We start from the raw sequence: 20,526 nt of genomic DNA, 5'->3' as shown, positions 1-20,526 counted from the left end.
CACGTCTAAAAACAGCAATAGTAACTGCAACCTGCAACAAACTGCCAATAGAAGCTACAAAGCTTTGTGAACTGTGAGGCAGTTGAGAGAGGGCATGAGTAGCAAATAGGGAGTGCTGAAGAAGCCTTTTCTTGATGACTTAGGACCAGGACGAAAACCAATCAGAAGGTAAGCATTTGGGAGTTCTGATGTTAATTTTTAAAACAAAAGCAAAAACACCTCTTAACCCACTGACACCTCTGGCTCCTACAGAGCAAGCAGAGTTGTCTGCTTCAGGGCGAACAAGGTCGCTGAGATGAGGCCCTGACTGACCTTGCAGACCACTCGACAGAATGATACAACGGAACCTCTCTTTGTACCCTCAATATGCTAAACACTTTCTATTTATTTATTTATTTATTTATTATTTTATTTATTTATTTGACAGAGATCACAAGTAGGCAGAGAGGCAGGAGGAGACAGAGGAAGGGAAGCAGGCTCCCGGCTGAGCAGAGAGCCTGATGGGGGCTGAGCAGAGAGCCCGATGCGGAGCTTGATCCCAGGACGCTGGGATCATGACCTGAGCCGAAGGCAGAGGCTTTAACCCACTGAGCCACTCAGGCACCCCCTTTCTTTTTATTTTATTTAATAGAGAGACCGCGCACGCGCATGAGAGAGCAAGCCTGGGACAAGCGGGGGTGGGGATGGGGTGGGGGGCAGGGCAGAGGGAAAAGGAGCAGCAGACTCCCTGCTGGGCAGGGAGCCCAATGTGGGGCTCGATCCCAGGACCCTGGGATCATGACCTCAGCCAAAGGCAGACATTTAATAACTGAGCCAAGCAGGCGCCCCTGCTAAACACTTTCCACCTGAGGGTCCTGACCCCCCTGCGGTTCCCACTCTGCTCCTGGCTGCCTCTTTCTCACTGGCCACCTCACCTTCCAGACATGCTGTCCCCATCCTCTCTGAATATGGCCCTCTCAGCATCTATTTGTTTCCTTCGGGGCTCTTGTCACAAGCAGACAGTATCTTGTGTATTTGTCACCTGCTGGGATGGGGACTCCAAGCTGGATGGAAGCTCCTCGAGGAAAGGGACCAAGTGTGTCTTGTTCCCGCCCCTCCCTCGGCTCAACACCTGGCTCTCTGAGCACAGGAATGGCTGACCCTTTGGAAAGAGAGGTGATGGATGTTCGGAGGTCGGAACCGGCTGGGATGAACCCAAACCTCCCTCCCACCACATTCCCGTGGGCTGCTCTGCATGCCCCATCTGAGGAAACCACTGGGGCAGCAGGAGCGGAGGAGGCAGCGGGCTTTCACGGGTGCTGTCAGAGGAGCCCCTCTCCTCCTCCCCCACCCTGGCCCACAACTGCCCCCAGGCAGGCAGGAAGGCACCTCCAGATGGCTACCACACCCCCATGCAGGGCAATACCATGTCATGAAGTGTAGGAAGACAGGGGAAGGCAAGAAAGTTCCAGGAGAGCCTGAATTCACAATCTATTCGTAGCGTACTCAGTAATGGGCCCCAGCAGGAAACTGGCCGCAGGAGTGATGACCCTCCAGAGACAAGCTCTGGCATGAGAGCCCGAGGGACTCTAATGGCCCTTGGCAGGCATTCTGGCTTGATCTTGGCTCTCTTGGCCCCTGGGCAGCCAACCCTTGCATCCTTTTCCCAACCACAGCACCTTTCTCTTCCCTACCCGGGACACGCCCATACCCCAGGCGGTGAGGGTGTCTTCCCTTTAAAATCTCTGTCTACCTGGATCCTACCCAACTTCTGAGGTTTGGAAGGCCACCTCCTCTCGAAAGCCTGCCTTGATTCAGCCAGAGTCCCCATCAGAGCCCTGTACTTGGCAAACGATAACTCGATGTCCGTCCAAACACCCCATCCAGTCCACCTACAACTCTCAGGCACGGGAGAGGGGCAGTCTTTAGCTATTTCAAGTCTTCGCTCTCCCCTGGGATATAACAGCAGCAGCTAACATTTTCTCAGTGGTTCCTCTGTACCAGATACTGGGCTCAGTGCATTACACACATTTTTCTCTTGTCCTCACACTGAAACTAATGTCAGTAATATTATCTCTATTTTGCAAGTGGAGAAACTGAGGCCTGGAGAGGTTAAAAAACTTGCTCAAGGCCTCAAAACTCTAGGTAGTGGCGCAGGACCTAAACCCCAGCAACACGACATCAGAGCTAAGCTCCTGACCACGGGTCTATGAGACCTCTGGGGTGTGGGCTCCTCCCCCCTGCCTGGCTCAGCCTTCCAGCTGGGCCTTATCCATGCCAGCTTTCTGCCTTCCACAGAGGCGGCACGGCCAGGCGTGGATCGTCAGTGCAGTCCTTCCCCGAGGGCCACCTGGTTGATCACCCACCCTGGGCGCAGTGTGGGCCCTCAGGGAGCAGCCCTGAACCAAAATGGCTCTGTCTGGGGATCCTGTGATTGTGCAGACAAGAGAGGTACACAGAAACTTCATTTGTTGAAACAACAAAATTGATACTGTATCTGCTTTGGCAAGGCTGAGAATTTTCTTAGAAAAAGCACAGAGAAATAGGAGCTCAAGACCTCAGCGAGTTAGATAACAGCTAATCTTTGACATACACAGGCCAACCAAATCAGGTGTGAAGCACTCGCTAGCTTCCAAGGCACCAAAACTGACTGGATTGAGCGGCAGAGCTGGGAAGAACTCCTCCTGCCAAAAAAACCAACGGGGAATCCGAAGCCCAGAGCTGGAGAGGGTCTTGCCTGAGGTTACCACAAACTCAGGAAGAAGCCGTGCCTCCTGCTCCCCCAATCCCTGTCTTCTCCAAGTTCTGGGGACTGGGACTGGAACCAAGGGCAAGAAAGGCTTCCAGGTTGCCTGGGTCCTTAAGAAACCGCCAGGAGTTGAGGTAAGTGCCCACCCCACGGTGACCGAAAGTTTAAAAGTCTTCACAGTGGAGACAGGGCCCTAGCTCTTACCTTCAGGGAGTGGAACTGTTCTGTGAAAGCTGGTTTTGGGAAGCCAGGATTTCTTCCCTAGGCCAGCACAGGCCCAGCTCAGCCCTGCCCCGGAAGGACGGGAGTTTAAAAGGCTCCTCACCTGTGGCCACACCCGGGTAAGGCTGACTTTCACCAGGGAACCCGTCCGACTGGCCGTCTCCCAGACAGAGGCAGGCCAAAACGCCACCGCCTGTCTGTAGCCTGGCGCCTATCCCGAGGGGCCCTACTGGCTCCTACCCCTGCCGGGGCTTCAGAGCAAGAGGGAGAAGAGGCCTCCCTCCTCTGGGGAGGCTAGCTCAGGCCTGGGTACCCCAGGGCCAATCCCAGCCCGGGCTGGGTCTGAAGCAGCTGCTTCCGGTTTTGCCTTTCTCTTTCACTTTGGTTTTTAACCCCAAAGTGAAACTAAAGACTGGGATGATGTGGGAAAGATGGGGAGAGGTAAGGCCTAGGAGGGCTGAACCCCTGGCTTCTAATTCCAGTAATAAGGCGGCCCACTCACCTAGGAGGAGGGCCTCAACTCCAGGCCTTAGTTTTCCCATTGATAAAATGGGAGGGAGGAACTAGGCTCGTGATTTTAAACTAGTCCATTTGAACTAGAAAAATTACAGAACTTCTCCTTCCTTGTCCCTACCATCGCTGAAGGCTGAAAGGGAGCTGCAGAAATGCCCCGTGGGGGACACTAAAGGACCTTCCTGTTGGCCTGGAGGAGACAAAACTGGCCTCGGTGTGGGGACCCCCCTTGCCTACCTCTTCCTGACCTGTCATCTGACCACCTTCATCCTGAGCGGGCCCTGGAGAGTTCCAGCATGCCAGGGCAGAGCAAATGCATCCTAGGCATGAGTCTGACTGTCCTGGCATGGCAAGTGGAGATATCCACCAACAGCTGCCCCCAAACTCCTAATCTGACGGCAGCCCGCCCAGGACTGGAATAAACGTCAGACTCCGCAACTCCAGGGTGCCCAGCACAGTGTCGAGCTAAGACCACTATAATTCATTTTATGGGGGTTTTCCACTGGCTGGCTTACCACACCTTCCCACTAGCCTGAGGACATGAGAAAGGCATGGATGAACCTCTCCACTTTTCAGATGAAAAAAACAAACTGAGCCTCAGAGAAGGCCAGGGACACAATGGCCCAGCCTGCATGGGATTCCGGAGCTCAGTAAGTATTTCCTGAATGAACGAGTTTGCTGGCCCAGCAGCTGCCAAGCAGGTGCAGCCCAAGCCGGAGGGAGGATGCAGTGTGGGTGGCGGTGGGGGGGAATATGCTTCTCCCTGGAGACCAAGTCATCAACAAGTCCCCAGGTACCTGTAACAGAGTCCCCTCTGGCCCATTTCTTCCCTTCCTTCCTCAATTCCTCTCACCTGCACCTTACTCTGGAAATACCTCATTGGCTGAGGACTGCTGAGGGACACTGGCCAACCCCCTTCCCTTGTCTGGGCTGACATAGAATAGTCCGTTCTTAACTAAGGAAATGAACTTGAATCTAGGGAAGGCAGGGTACTTTTTAAAAAAGCCCCATTTTTAGGATGCAAAAGAAGGCGATTCACAATATCTCACAAAATGCTAGGTGCACAGACTCTTTGTGACGATTTCATGCAGGCACTCCCACATACACAGACACGGGGAAGGGTGCGCGCTACAGCACTGCTCACAGCAGCAAGACTGGAAACAACAGAAATGCCCTTCAGCAGAGGACAAGCAGACACCTGGTGGTCCGTCCGTCTGTGCAGCTGTCACACAGTCATGGAAAAGGGGGCCATGGACCTGTGCGTCCACAACAGAGACAGACTTGCGTAAAGAAGACAAAGTAAGAGGGGCGCCTGGATGGCTCAGTGGGTTAAGAAGACAAAGTAAGGGTGCCTGGGTGGCTCAGTGGGTAAGCCTCTGCCTTCGGCTCAGGTCATGATCTCAGGGTCCTGGGATCGAGCCCTGCATCGGGCTCTCTGCTCAGCGGGGAGCCTGCTTCCCCCACCCACCCCGTCTGCCTCTCTGCCTATTTGCGATCTCTGTCAAATAAATAAGTAAAATCTAAAAAAAAAAAAAAAAAAAAGAAGATAAAGTACAGAACCATAGGCTGCAGGGACAGAATATGCCACTGTTTGTGCAATAAAAAAGGATGTTATTGACACAGTTGCCCGCATATGAAGAGTATTTCTGGAAGGACACATCAAGATTGTTCACACTGATTTTCTAGGAATGGAGGGTGGGAGAGACACACATTTTCCACTGGGCACTTTTTTCTACAGAGTTTGAAGTGTTTAAACAGATATATGTATTGCTTTTTCAATAAAAACTAATTTCTATACACAAAAATAACTCCAGCAAAATGCTTACCCACAGAAACCTCTCTCTATGGCTCAGGGATCAAAGTCCCTGGGGGAAGGGCCCAGGCATCTGGATTTTGAAGTCTCCTCAAAGGTTGCCGCTCTCACCTTCTAGAACAGGTGGCCAACCTCTGAGAGCAGGCGGAGGCAGCCTGGACACTACAGGGCTCTGGGCAGGGGGGGAAATGTCAAGGAAGACTCAGGCAAAACTTGGCCTTAAGGTATAGAAGAGCCCCTGAAGAGGGCTCTGAATGTGGAACAGGTTCAGCTCAGAGTTCCTACAGGGAGCAGTGGGGAAATGATGCCAGGCCGGTAAGACGGGAAGAGGAAGGATCGTTTCTTTCAGTAGGAGATGTTGGCAAGTCCCTACCTCTCTTACACTTGGTTCCCACTCATGGGACCTGAGGGGGCTGGGCCAGAAATCCTAGGATCTGCCTTTATTTCATCTCATTTAATATTAAAGGAGGCAACGGAGGGCCCCCCAGCTCAGCACAAGGCCACAGGGCTCCACACCTGTGCAGACTGTAATCAAATATTTGGAGGACAGAGAAAATTCAGGCCAGGATCTTAGGCACAGCAGCCCTCAGGCGACTTTCCCCGCCGCCCTTCCGACCCCTCCAAAGAGGAGGAGCAGATGGCCTTCTGCTGAGATGCCCTTCCTCACCTTCTTAATAACTGAGATATTACCGAAGGCCCCTTTTGTCACGTCTGAAGTTCAGTTTGCAGAGGCTGTTGCCTTGGCTGGCTTTACCACGATGCTCTAGGCCGAGGGCTCACAGGCTGCGATAGTCTAGCTCTAAGCCACAGGCTCAAACTACAGGGGTCTGTGCAGGAAAGAGCCCAGCGTGCAGGTCAGGAGTGCCGGGGGAGGTCCTGACTAGGCCTCATGGATACTGTGAACACTGGGGTGAGTGACCCCGCCTCTGGCCTGCTCTGCTTGCCACTACAACGCCAGCTCACTGCCTGGCCCTCAGCAGGCGCTTCAGTATTTGTTGAATAAACAAGCAGCTCAGCCCATGAATCCCAGAGTGATCTTGGTCAAGTCATTTTCTGCAAAACAAGGAGGACAAGCGCAGTAAACGACCTCCTAGGGTTGTAGATGATCTACTGGGATAAGGAGGATGAAAGTGCTTTGCAAATCAAAAACAGGCTAAACAGTAAGGATTTGGAACCAAGGTGCTGAAAGTCAGATAGAAAAATGAACATATGTGCAAATGGTCAAATTGCTGAGAAAGCACAGGCCAAATGGTAAAGAATTACTCGAATGATTACACTTGAAAGGAACAGTACAGGCCACTCTACTCCACTGTTTCAATGTCTGAATAGTATTTTCTCAGGCTGTGTCTGTTTGAAAGGAGCACAAAGATCCCTCATTCAAAGCTCGGTCTAGATTTTGGTATGAAAAAGAGGGCTGCAGTTACAATCCTATCTTGCATACGGTTGGCCTCTGCTCAAGTAGACTGGCATATGGATCCTGGGGGTGTTTACTGGAGGCAAAGGGGGGGTGGGGGGTGAGCAGAGTTCAGAGGCTGCACCTGCCATGTGGTGGCTCTGCCTCATGACCCAAGGCCCAGCTCAGGGGGACACGCAGAGGAGAATGACTGGCCAAGCCATCCATTTCCTACCTGCACACTGGGACCAACCCTTGCGGCCTCCCATGGAAGCCACTTAGTAAGGACCGGTTCCCTTCCCCTTCTCTCTGCCCAGGAGGTACCCCTGGCTGCAGCCTGGGAAATGGGAACTGGGCTCCATCACCTGGCTCTCCAATGCCAAGAGTAACCTGGGACAAGTCCCTTCCTGCCTTTGTGGGTGGCAGATTCCTCTGGCTGGGCAAAGGAACACCCTCTCTGGTGGCGGCTGGCTGAGAATCCCAATGGACCTAGTCACGGATGTGCCCATTGTTGGACTAGATACGTATGAGGTCTGACTCTGAAGGCTGCTCACAGCCTGGCGAGCGAAACTGAAGATGTGAAGGCCTCTTGCTTCCCTGACTCTCCTACCTTGAAGGAAGTCTAAATGGGCACCCAGTCCCAACTCTCCAGATCTTTAGAAAGTAAAGGCTTGGGGCGCCTGGGTGGCTCAGCGGGTTAAGCCGCTGCCTTCGGCTCAGGTCATGATCTCAGGGTCCTGGGATCGAGCCCCGCATCGGGCTCTCTGCTCAGAAGCCTGCTTCTTCCTCTCTCTCTGCCTGCCTCTCTGCCTACTTGTGATCTCTCTCTGTCAAATGAATAAATAAAATCTTAAAAAAAAAAAAAAAAAGTAAAGGCTTGTAGCCTTTAGGGGAGGTATTTGTGTGTCCCCAATTCAAGGGGCAAGAAGGCTCAGATTATTCCTGGGACCCTAATAAGAAGAGTTTCCTTTCCAAAAACCAGAGCTGAACTGTGGGAAGAGTCAGGATTTGCAGAGAGCCAGCCCTGGGTCTGAGCCACATTTTCCTTATCTGTAAAAGGGTACACTTGCCTCTGGCTTGGTGTGAGGATTTCTGACAGCATCCACAGAGGCCCTGGCAGGGAGCAGGTGTACAAGCAATTTGCTTAGACTGTTATTTCCTCCCCCAAAGCAGCAACACCCAACAGCTTTCCCTCTGGCCCATAAGTCCCTGAATGGGCTCTCTGAGGGGCACAGCACCCTCTGCTACCCCAACTGTCTTTTCCTGGCTCCACCCCACACCTCACGCTTCCTCCCTGTCACTATTTTTATTCATCCCAATTCACCCAGCCTGATTTACCTTCTTGAAAAGAAAATTCTCCTCTTGGGCTACCCCTGCTCTAAAACGGTCCATGGCTCCCCAAAGCCTCTGCTTCTCCGCTGATGTTCAACGCTGCCTACAACTTTCTGGCCCCTCCCAGATTTTTCATCCAGAGTCCTGATGCATCAGCAAAACCAGTCCACTCACTGTTTCCCTAAATACATGCTTACCTTCCAGCCTCCACACCCCTGCCTTTGCACAAACCATTCCCTAGAATGTCAGCCCCACCCTCTGTCTCTGCAAATCCAGCCCCCCTCAAGAGGGCTCTTGTTTCCTCCGGCACACACTCACTTCTTCCTTCTTAAACAATGCTTTCCCTCAGCAGACGCTTAATTACAGACTGTCACACAGTCTCTCATAATTGTAGGCCTTGTCTCCCTTGTCAGACCATAAGTTCCCAGGAGCAGAGGCCCTGTCTGTTCTTCCCCATCCTCTCAGAGCCTGGCCCAGGGCTGGGAGCGCAGGCCTCAGAAAGCGCTTTCCAAGCCCATCTGGCTGCAGGCTGAGCCAACCCTAGCTCCAGACACTTAGGACCACTTCTCCTGCTCTTGCCCTGTGAGAAAACTTCCCAAAACCAAACCTCAGTGTTCCCCCTCTCCACTGGCTGACCGAGGCCCGTGATACAGAGAAATGGAGACCTAGGTGGGCAGACAGGGCTACGGTTGTTGCCCAGCCCTGGCATGGCCTTGGTTTGGGATCCTAGGCATGTCCCTGTCCTTCCCCTTACCTGGGCCTACTTCCTCACTGTGAAACAAGAAACATTGATCTTTTAGCTGTAGAACACAGATATTGTTTGTTTTTAAGGTAGCCTTCCTCCCCAGGAGTGGATGGGGGGAGGAACCGGCTGATGCCAGTACAACCTGAGGGAGAGGAAGCAGCCACAGCCAGGACTGGGAAACCCGGGAACCTGAGAGGTGCTCAGCCTGCACACCTCATCAACCTCATTAAATTCCTGTTGATGACTGGATTGCATTCCTGCCCAGGTGTTCAATTCCACAGCCCTCACCCTGGCCAGGTCCGACAGTGTCTGCTCCCAGGGCTGAGCAAGGGAAGGGTACCTTGCTTCTGGAAACAACCAACCCTGCCCAAAACAAAGATGAGGAGGAACCAGTTTCCTCATCTGTAAAATGGGGGAAAATACTGGTATCTGCATCGTGGGATTGCTACAGTAACATAGCCAGATAATGCTATAAACCACCCAGCACAGTCCCTGACACCTGGTAACTGGAAGCAGAGCACAAAGATTTCCATTTCTTGATGGGCCTTTACTACATGAGTTCTCGCCCTCGTGGCAACCTGGGAGGAAGGGATTTCCATCCCAACGGGACAAAAGAAAACAGAGGTGCAGAAAGTTGATCAATCCAAGGTCATGCAGTGGGGACGAGCCAAGCTGTGATATAAACCCAGGAAAGGGGCGCCTGGGTGGCTCAGTGGGTTAAGCCGCTGCCTTAGGCTCAGGTCATGATCCCAGGTCCTGGGTTCAAGCCCCACATCGGGCTTTCTGCTCAGCAGGGAGCCTGCTTCCTCCTCTCTCTCTGCCTGCCTCTGCCTACTTGTGATTTCTGTCAAATAAATAAATAAAATCTTTAAAAAAAAATAAATAAACCCAGGAAATCTCTCAGTTCAGCTTTTCCCAGGGTGCAGCCCACAGGATCTCCACATCAGACTCCTCCAGAGGGCTGGACTTGTAAAGTTGATTCCCGCCCCCGGACCTGCCAAAGGAGACTCTCCGGGGATGGAGCCTGGGAACCTAAGCTTTATAAAGATAAGCAACCTGAGTTTTTTTTATATATATAAGACAACTGAGGCACCAAGAGGGGAAGTGACCACTCTTCAGCAAGTGTGGACCTGGGACAGAATTCACAGTCTGACTTGAGAGAGCTGCAATCAGAGACTTCCTGGAGGAGGTGGTGGCATTTGACAATGAGGGCCTTGAGGGGTAGAGAAAGTACCACGGGGGAGGGTACAGCACAAATAAAGGCTGGGAGCTCGAAAGGCCAGGTAACAGCTGTTCAGTGTTGCTCGAGCTTCCCGCTCCCTGGGGAGCCACCACTGCCGCCACCACTGCAGCCTCTCCCTAAAAGCCCAGGGAGAGGGGGCGCCTGGGTGGCTCAGTTGGTTAAGCAACTGCCTTCGGCTCAGGTCATGATCCTGGAGTCCTCGGATCGAGTCCCACATCGGGCTCCCAGCTCCATGGGGAGTCTGCTTCTCCCTCTGACTTCCCCTCTCATGCTCTCTGTCTCTCAAATAAATAAATTAAAAAATAATAATAAAAATTAAAATTAAAAAAAAAAAAGCCCAGGGAGAGCCATTCTAGAACCAATCTGAGCTTCGGAGAGGAAAGCCTGCCATACTGCTGTCCTACAACCAGCAGGTCTCTGGGCCTCTGGGTGTGTCTGGCTGCTGCTCAGGATGAGAAAGCCAGGGAAGGTGGTGACTCAGTCCCCGCCCGGCCTCAAGCTAGTCCCGTTGAAGTTTGGGATGAGCTCAGAGGCTGAGGAAATGTCAAGCAAACCCTCCCCTGCCGAATAGATGCCAGACCCAGAGAAGGAGGCCTGAGGGGCAGGCTACCAGACAGAAGCAATACATCTGGAGCAAAGCTGTGGGCTGTGGGAGAAGAAGCCAAGAGGTCTGGGCTCCAGCCCACCCCAACACTGGCATACTATGGGACCCTGAACAGGTCCTTGGGCCTCTCTGGGCTCCCTACTCTCCATTCACCTGTGAAGCAGAACTCCAGTGGTTTCTGATTTCCTCCCGGAACTATTCTGAGGAACAATGGCCAGGAAAGCGCCAGACAGACTACACAATGGCTCACAGAGCAAGTGGGGGAGATTAGAGGATTACTCTTAGTGTTTACTACAATAGTCAGGTGCTTTCCTTGTTACCTGAACCTCCCCCAGGCGGTCAGTGGAGGGGGGAAGGTGGGGAGAAGTTGGGGCTACCTTGTTCCCACAAAGAAAAAAGTGATCCAGATATCCCTGGGAGATGAAAGTTCATATTTATTAAGTGCCTACTGTGTACTTGGCATTTTTAAAATATATAATCTCACTTAATCCTCAGCACAATCCTGTAGTGTAAATATGATTATCTTGAGTCCAGATGAGGAAACTTGAAGCCCAAAGTAACTTGCCCAAGATCACACATGGAACGAAGGATGGAGACCAGTTAACACCAGCTGTTTATGGCTCTCAATCCCACATTAATTCTACTACCTGTAACAGTTTATCTTAGAGGTAGAACATGCCTGGCATAGAGGCCCAACTTCAGCACTGCCTCCCCCTGGAAGCTTTTCTGAATCTTTTGCCCACACAGGATTTCTCTCCCTCCTCTGAAACCCCACAACACATGATTAGTGCACACCCTACAGCATTCAACACATTCTCCCTCTCGTTCTGCGATCAAGCACACCTTCAGCAGGTAAGATGAGATGTAGGTACAAATAGGTAGCCTCCGAGTTACCTTAGAATCCTGAAATGTCAGAGCTGGAAGCACCTAAGAGACCACGCTATCCAGCTCCTTCATTTTGCAGAAAGAAAAATACAGAGAGAGGGGGACACTTGTCTGAAGTCACACTGCGTCTTAGCATAGCCAGGAATAGAACCCCGGCATTCTGTCTCACAGAATTTCTTTAGGGATTCTATGATTTCAGAACCAGTTTTATAACAAAGATTCTTATTCCCATTTTACAGATAGGGAAGCTGAAGCCTAAGAGAAAGTAGCCTCCCTGAACGTGGGTAAGATGTGGGGACCAGAATCCCAACCCCCTACTTCCAGGTCAAGGACCAAGCCCTTCTTCCTCCTCATTGCACGTGGTCCAAGTAGTGTGTCCAGCACAGGACCCACAGTAAAAGGTCAATGGATGTTGGAAATTGTCATTATATACCAGTGGGGAAGTGACACCAGCCTAACCGTGACTTCCTCAGAGGCAGTGCCATGGAACAGGACCAGAAGTCCCTGGCCTCTCTGGGCCTCATCCATAAGACAAGGGTGCTACAACAGCTGATCTCCTGCTTCAGCTCTAGGACATCCTAGGCTCCATGACAGCAGACACCGCCCCCCCCCCAATCTGTGGAGCCTCTCCCAGCTAGGGCCTTTGTCCCCCACCCTACAGGGAAGCAGAAAAGCAGAGGCAAGGTTCACAACCACAAACTGACCGACCTTATTCCCAAGTGCCTCTGGCCACGCAGGACCCACCCTCAAACAATGGGATGGAACATGGAAAATCCACCTGTCTCCCAGAGCAGACATCCGGCTATGCACACCTGCCTATCTTTACAAACTGACAAAGAACAACCAGGAATCAGGTTATAAATAAGGGACCGCTTGCTCCTTGCCCCATTGGAAGGGCAGGTGTATTCCTGAATAATCAGGTGGAAATGGAGCAAAGGGTACTCTGGATAGGGAGTCCCGGGGCTGGATCCCTGTCCTAGCTCTACCATGAACTAGCTGTGTAGCCTGGACAAGCTGCTTGCCCTCTGTGGGCTCAGTTCAAAGACACAGCAACACTTCACAGCACCCGTCTACAGACGTTTCATTTAGTCTTCATGACAACCTGGTGAGACTAGCACAATTATTCCTTTTACAGATGGAGAAACTGAGGCTTTCTCGGGTCCCACACAGCTTGAAGCTGGCAGAATCAAGCCCCCGAGTTCTTAGATCATCACATGGAATACTCAAGGGTGGTCAGGCTAAGAACAACTCTCTCCCCTCATCCTGGCAGAGTCTCAGGAAGACCAAAGCAGCATGATAACCTTGTTCACCTGCCCAGGCTGGTGGCCTGCAAAGTTGCGGCCACAATCCCTACAGCCCAGCTGCCTAAAAGGCCGCACCCCCTGCAAAATTTCATTACTCAAGTTGGCAAGAACGCAGCCCCCACCCCCAGCCGGGTCTAAATAAACACCCAAGTGATATCACATCCTGCCAGCTCCAAAATAGCCCAGGCCTGCCCACAAGCGATCACAAAGTGCCAGGCCATGCAGGACCAAGCGGGCAGGACGTCCAGCCCGTGGCACCCTTCACACACACTCAAGCAACTAAAGCAGAAGCCTCCGAGCAAGAAGGCGCCCCCACTCCCACCTCTGCCAGACAGCCTGGCCCCTCCCTCCCTGCCCCTTTGTTGGGAGGGTCCAGAGCCTCCTGCCCCAGCGCCAGCCCTAGCCCCAGCGCCAACCCCATGGAGCCTCGCCGCGGCCAGCCTGCGGGCGGACTCCAGCCCGACCCGGACACCCCACCACTCACATTGCTTCAAGAGCTCCAGACACAAAGCCATGAGGGCCAGAGTGGGGTCAGAGACCCAGAGACTGGCAGAGACAGAAAACGGGAAAGGGAGAGACAAGGGAGCAGAGAGCACGGGGGACAGGGGGCAGGGGCAGAGAAAGCAAGGGGGCCAGGAGCCCTGGGGAAAGGAGCAGGCTCAAAAAGGGGCCTTCAGCACAAGAGCCACTGAGTGGTGAGACCACTGAGACAGATGCAGGGGCAGAGGCAGTGAGAGCAAAGCGGGAGACCCCGACCCCCAGAACTGGGGGGCCACGGAGGCCTGAGAAAGAACAAGGAGCGACAGCCACAGAGACAACCCAAGGGATAGCAGGGAGGGGTGAAGTCTGGGAGCTGGAGAGATTTTGGGGGTCCCAAGAGAGAGACCCCAAGGATCTCGGAGGTCCCAGCGTATATGAGGGGCACCGAGAGGAAAAACCCCGAGGAAATGAGGGCTAAGAGAGGGGCAAGACCGCAGGGATTTGAGGACAGATGGAAGGGAGGACCCCCAAAGGATGTGCGGGAAGCTGAGAAAGGAGTCGTGGGGGAATGAGGGCGGTGTTCTGAAGAAAAGGCCCCCCAAAACGGGAGGGCACCGTGAGGGCGGGTCCCGAGGAATGGGGGCGCCCAGAAAGGGAGGCTCCGAGGGATGAGAGGACCGCTTTGAGGGGGACCCGAGACCGGGGAGCGAGGGAGGGGCTGTGAGGCACCGCGAGGGCAGAGACAAAGAGACAGGGAGCCGGGGAGAGACAAAGCGGACGGAGCGGGGAGACCAGCCCGAAGGCTGGCAGCCGGACAGAAGGACGGAAGCGCGAGCAGGCGGGTGGACGAACGGACGGACAGACGGGGAGGAGGGCGGGGGCAGGGCCGGGCGGGGGCGGCGCCCGTCTCCTCGCGGGGCCGCGGCTGCTCCGGGCGGCGCTGGGCGGGCCCCGGGCGTCCGGGATGAGGAGGCGGCGGCGACGGCGTGGACCGGACAGACGGACGGAGTGACGGACGAGGCTGGCGGCAGCTGCGGCCAGCGGCGGGCACTCACCCTCCTCCCTCACGCGGCCCGGCCCGAGGCTCCGGTTTTGTACGCCCGAGGGGCGGGGCCTCCGTGTTAAAGCCCCGCGCCGACCCCGCCCCGCCCCGCCCCCCGCGTCAGCCGCGCGCGCGCGCGCGCCTCCCGGGACTCCCGGGCAGGGCGGGGACGCGCAGAGCCCGCTCGGCACGTGGCCCGGCGCGCGCGCGCGCGGATCGACCGGTGCGCAAGCGCTGGGCGCGCTTAGCTAGCCCACGCCCAGGCCGACTGATGGTGAGAGAGAAGCGCGCGCCCACGTCGGCACGCGCATGCCCGAGCGCCGGGAGCTCCGCCCCTCGAGCCGCCCAGACAAACCGGTTCCAGCTGGAACGGGACGCTTGCTCCCTGCCAGGGGAGGAGCGGTACGAGTTCGCCCTAGTTCACCGTGGCGACACCTCGCTGTCACTGGGGGAAACTGAGGGTCCCAGCAAGCATCCTGACCTGGTGAGCCGGTCTTCTCAACCCTGCATGTCAAATTAGACCTCAAGTACTATGGACTCTACGTCCTAAGTGTTTCTAGTTGGCACCTCCCCTCCATCCTCCCTTTGCCGTCCTCAGAGTCCTCCCGATTGGGTTCGAATCCTGCCTCACCCTTTCCAGGACTGCGTGACCTAGTACGAGACACTCTTTTCAGCCTCCCTGAGCCTTCGATTCCTCTTCAGCAAAAGAAAACCAGCACGCTCAGTGTGCCCTGAAGGTCAACGTGCAGTAGGCGCTAAAGACATAAATTATTCCCTTCCTGTCTCGAGGCAACTGCCTGTTCCCCATTTCTCTCCCGGTAGTCCCCCACTCCTTATGGAGTCGTTTCCTTAAAGACTTACCTCTCCAGGCTATACCTACAGGACGTCTGCCATCCACAGACCAACTCCTGTTGCCTGACCTGCCTTGCTGGGTGACTTAGGCAAGTCCCTTATCTTCTCTGCACATCTCTTTAATAAATGTAAAATGGAGAAAATAATCTTAATAAGATGACAGTGTTTCTGATATTACTGTAACCTTTTTTGTATAAAGGCATAATAATAACAAAAGAAAATGAGAATTATTGAGCGGTTTTGATGCCAGATACTGTGCTAAGCATTTTGAAAGTATTAGTTTAGGGGCGCCTGGGTGGCTCTGTGGGTTAAGCCGCTGCCTTCGGCTCAGGTCATGATCTCAGAGTCCTGGGATCGAGCCCTGCATCGGGCTCTCTGCTCAGCAGGGAGCCTGCTTCCTCCTCTCTCTCTGCCTGCCTCTCTGTCTGCTTGTGATCTCTCTGTCAAATAAATAAATAAAATCTTTACCAAAAAAAAAAAAAAGAAAGTATTAGTTTACCCTGTCCTGTTCACAGTCACTATGCTACACCTGTGCTATTCACGTAGCATCCATTTTTAAATTGACTTAGAAAATTCAGGACACCCCTGAGGACACGCTAGGCTCAGTTTTGCTCGGCCCCAGACCCATGGAACCCCACTCCTGTTCCAACGCACCAGGTACCCTCCTGTCCCAGGACCTCTCCTCCCTACCTGGCATACCTCCCCAGCCTCCTCCAAGTCTTTGCTTAAACATCTGTTTCTCAACGAGGGCTACCCTAACAATCCTGTTTGTGCTGCAACCCTTCTCCTTGCTCTGGGCTATTTTCCAATGAACCATATACTGATATGTGTTATTTATTGTTTTGCCTGCTCCCTGACCTGACAGTCACCTTCTGTAGGCTGTAGTTTCTTTGAGAGAGTTCTGTCACATGTGTATATGCATACATATAAGAGGTTAAACTGGGTTAATTCAGGAATGTCAGATATATGTAAATATTCTGGCCATAGCGGACATCACCAATCGATGGTGGCACACTTCTCTGCTGAACGAAATCTCGGTCTTGGGCTCCAGAGATCAGAGATGACACAGGAGCTAAAGTCTATTTGCAATCTCTGGACACAGTGGTCTTTGAGGTTCCTCTCAGCCCTGACACCCCCGGAACTGGAGCGTTCAATCTGATAGGAGCCTGTAGTATAATAATCAGAGATTGTGGAGGGCTAGGCCTGGGGGAGGGAGGACAAGGCTGAATGGAGGGTTGACTGCTTACTGGAATTTTGTCAGCCTCCCTTCCTCTGTGGAGGAGGGAGTGAATCAGAGGAGAAACTGGGAACATTCTGGGGGAGAGGGGAGGAGACAAAGAAGGGACTCAGAGGATGACTTGGATGGGAGGTATTTAGGCGGGGAAGCGGGGGGGGGTCCTCAAATTCAAACCTCACAACATTGGTGGAGAATTTGAAGCATAGGGAGGGGCTGGGACCCCCCAGAGTGACACAGAACAGAGGAAACTAGATCTCAGGACTCCTGAGTAAGGAGCAAGCATGTATCCCAGGCCAGGAAGCTATCCCAGCTCAGCATAGAGCTTCAAGGATTGCCAGGGAGAGCCCCCCAGTGTGTGTAACCTGGTGGGTGTGTGTGTAAACACACATGCACATGGAATCATGTGCTGGTGCAGAGGGCACAGTTGGCAGGAGCTAGGGGGTGGGAGTGGGGGGTGCTACCCAGGCCCCTGGGTGATGCCACAGCCTCCCTTGTGGTTCTGAAGGAGTGGGAGAGACACAGAAAGGGAGGCTAGGGAGGGAGGATGGCCAGAAACTGGGAGGGGAGGAAGTGGGGGGCTGGGGAGGGGAATGGAATTGAAGGAGGCAAACTGAAGGCAGAGATGGTGGGAGAGAGGGCAGAGGAAGCTGGAAGAAAGGGATGGCAAAAGGGAGGGAGGAGAGGAGAATGAGCACTAATGGGAGCTGGGCAGAGGGAGGGAGTGGGAGGGAGAGTCTTCTTTGTTCTTTCTTCTTCTCTTTCCCAGAGGGGGAGAGGAGGCAGGCTGGGGCCGACTGGGGGGAGGGGGGATGGCACCCCTGTGGCCCCTTCCAGTTGGGTCCTTTGGCTGGGAGGGGCTCATATATATAGCCAAACTGCTTCCCCTGTGCCCTAGCTGGAGCTGACCCCGCCTGCCAGTCACCTGCCAGAGCTATTTCTGGAATGTGGAATCTGGGTCAGAAGGGGGGAGGGAGAGAGAGAAAGAGTGGTGGCAGTGGTGCTGGCAGCTGGGAAGCTGGTGAGCTCTAAGTGGGTGGGCGGGCAGCTCCAGGCTCTGCCCAGGGCCACTCCAGAGCGGCCCTCCCCTTACCAGGCTCTCACTGCCTCAATAACCACTCCTCGCCCACATCCACCCACCTGCCCACATATGGCCTGAGTCCATACGTGCCCACCATATGTGCCCATGTACAAGTGTGGAAGAGCTTTCATACCCCTCAGCAACCTGGGGGCTCAGTACAGCCCTAGGGGTGTGTGTGTGTGTGTACCTGGGGTCTGGACTTCTCCCTTCCTGGAGACAGAGCTGAGGAGAGGAGACCACTTCTGAGTAGGGGTGACCCCTGTGGGGCAACAATGGCTGAAGCAGGGTGGGCCTGCGTGTTGGCGTGGGTCTACGTAGAGGGAGGTGGTTATGCACAGAACTGCCATGGATGGTTGTGCAAGTTTTCCACTGAGTAAGGATGCCACATATAGGGCAGACATAATTAAATTATATACTCATGACAAATCTGTGGCAGATGGCAGAAAAAGACCTTATTCTAAGAAAAATTATACATCATGACAATTTTCCAACAGATGGCAATTAAGTGTCATGGGGGGAGTGCACCTTTCCTAACCCAGCACAAACGTACCGTATGGACCAGCTGCAGTTCTGGGCACAGATGGGAAAATCTGGTGGCTTTGGTCTTCCCTGTGAGGCAGGTGGGTTTACCTGCTGAGCATGAGGGCATCAGAGGGTAGAGGAGAGACAAACAAGCATGTAGTGGTCACTGTGGAGACCCGAGGGAGGGCTGACCTGGTAAATGTCAGGGTGAAGTTTTTCAGTGGCTCTAATCTACTAGGGGCGTGATTTCCTCACAGGTGTGGAGGGGGCCCGAGTCTTGAAAGAGAGACACGTGTGTGTGAGTGTGTATGAAGGTGTCTGTGGACATTACGTGTGTATGTGCACCTGTGGGGGATATCCATGTGCATGTGTTTTTGTAACTTTTCATATCCTACAGAGATCTAAGGGTCTACAAGTTCATGTATGTCTGGAAGCAGGGGCACTTGCACACACACGTCTGAGTTGATAGGAGGTGTTGCTACATGACACTTTCTTGAGTGTCTTGTTTGATCTAAAGCCCCCAAACTGAGAATAATTGGAGGCCCACAACCCTCCATTTAAAGCCAGCTGCTGGATCACCCATACAGGACAGTTCGGAGTGGGTGTGGTTGATGGGGGGGTCTCTTTTTCTTTTTAAATTTTATTTATTTATTTGTCAAAGAGAGAGAGAGCACAAGCAGGGGGAGTGGCAGGCTTGTTCCTTCCCCGCTGAGCAAGGAACCCAATGCAGGGCTCGATCCCAGGACCCTGGAATCATGACCTGAGCCGAAGGCAGACGTTTAACCAACTGAGCCACCCAGGCGCCCTGTCTCTTTTTCTTCTTAGATTTTAGGTTACTCAATCAAGAGGGGCCGAAGCCAATCCTAACATAAATCATGAGATCCCACTGTTATGATTGGATGAGACTTTGGGGTTCTTGAGGATAAGTGTATTTAAAAAATATATTTATTCGAGAACGAGAGGGAGACAGAGTGTGTGCGCGCTCATGCACGAGCACATGCACCAGCGCGGGTAGAGGCAGAATGGGAGGGAGAGAAATTTAAGCAGACTCTGCACTGAGAGCAGAGCCCCACTCAGGGCTCAATCTTATGACCCTGAGATCACGACCTGAGCTGAAACCAAGAGTCAGATGCTTAACCAGCTAAGCCACCCAGGTATCCCAGATACATGGTGTATTTTCTATGTGAGAGGAACGTGAATAAATATGGCCAAGAGAGTGGACTATAGCAGATTCGATTATCAACCCTAATTTTTCACCCCTCCCTGTATCCACACCATTGCCATAGAAATAGTTTCTTACATGAAGGTAGGAGGGTACCTCTCCATCCCCGTCTTTGAGCTCAGTCATATGACTTCTTTTACCCCATGGAATTTTAGCAGATAGTATATTCGTAGGGGCCTTGAAATGTGCTTGTGTCCTTAGGCTTGCTCTCTTGTGCTTCTGCCAAGAAGAACATGCCCTGAATGGGTCACTGATCCCAGGAGGACCTTTGGTTTCAGGAGGAAGACGAGAGAGTTGTGGGACAGAAGTGTTCCTGCTGACCCACAAAGCAAGAAATAAGTATTAATCGTTGTACTACACTAATTTTGTGGTTCTTTGTTATGCAGCGCTATTGTGGCAATAGCTGATCAATACAGGGACCCAAGCAGTTCTGGGAGATGGACCCATCCTTAGTCTATTCATGAGTGATTGGGTTTGGGGAAGATTAGAGAATGAGTGTCTATTTGAAGAAAATTGCTGGTGTGCTGTATGTCCCCCCAGGCCTACTTCAAGCTTAGAGAATGAGCCCAATGATGGGAGAATCTGGCCCTTTCCCTGGGGCTCCTAGGGGAATACAGCAGGATGCCTGGGAGAGCCTGGCAGGGATCCCCTGGATTTGGAGGCCCTAGAACTGGGCCTCGGCATCTGGTAGACCTCTGAAGTAGAGCCTGGCAGGGTTACCCATGACAGCAGGTCTAGAAGAAGGGCTGTAGTGAAGCCCAGACTTTCAGAGCTCCCCAGGACAAGGGCCTCATTGTCACACAGGAAGAATGGGAGTCAAGGGAGAAAAGTGGGGCCGGAGTTGTCATCAGAGGATTTTGCCCAAGACGCCTGCCTGGCAGGGCCTGGTCCCCTAGAAAAGAGAAGCTGAGTTGGGAGGAGGGGGTCCAGCAGAGTGAGATGCAGCGGGGAATAAGAAGCAGCGGGCTGGAGGGGGACTGCCCGTGCTGGGGAAGGAGGCACCGTGAGGCCCTCCAAAGGTACCACTTAGCAAAGAGCCAGCATGTGGCCTCCATCATCCAGAAAGTCCCAACACCCGAAAACACCTGTGCTGGCTACCTTCCCCTGCCATCTGGAGGGACCAGAAACGGCCACTAGTGAACAGGCTCTACCTGCAGAAACATGAGATCTGAGGTTGGTAAGATTGAAGCTTCGCAGTGAGGCCAGACCTGACTCCTAATACCTAAAAATGAGACTATTCCTATGGTCTAAAAGTGACTGGAAAAGCTCAGGGATCTGCCCGGATCTCACCCAGGATTGGAAAGGCAATGG

General features: G+C 53.2%; 1 protein-coding gene across 3 annotated transcripts in view; it reads right to left on the bottom strand.

Annotated features, from left to right (window-relative positions):
- Window positions 1-20,526, bottom strand: part of DLGAP4 (DLG associated protein 4) — a 139,548-nt gene that overhangs the window by 50,311 nt on the left and 68,711 nt on the right. Inside the window, exon 1 of one of the 3 annotated variants that reach the window (XM_047744395.1) lies at window positions 13,267-14,311. The exons of the other annotated variants lie outside the window; for them this stretch is intronic. Within the exon in view, the coding sequence (XP_047600351.1) occupies window positions 13,267-13,297 (31 nt within the window). The 5' untranslated portion in view covers window positions 13,298-14,311. Of the gene's footprint in view, window positions 1-13,266; window positions 14,312-20,526 lie in introns of those variants that run through there. 3 annotated transcript variants of the gene reach the window in all.

The sequence above is a fragment of the Lutra lutra genome, chromosome 9 (genome assembly GCF_902655055.1).
Source record: "Lutra lutra chromosome 9, mLutLut1.2, whole genome shotgun sequence".
Classification (NCBI taxonomy): domain Eukaryota; kingdom Metazoa; phylum Chordata; class Mammalia; order Carnivora; family Mustelidae; genus Lutra; species Lutra lutra.
Note: the sequence above shows the minus strand (reverse complement) of the source record. Positions and strands in the feature narration are given on the sequence as shown.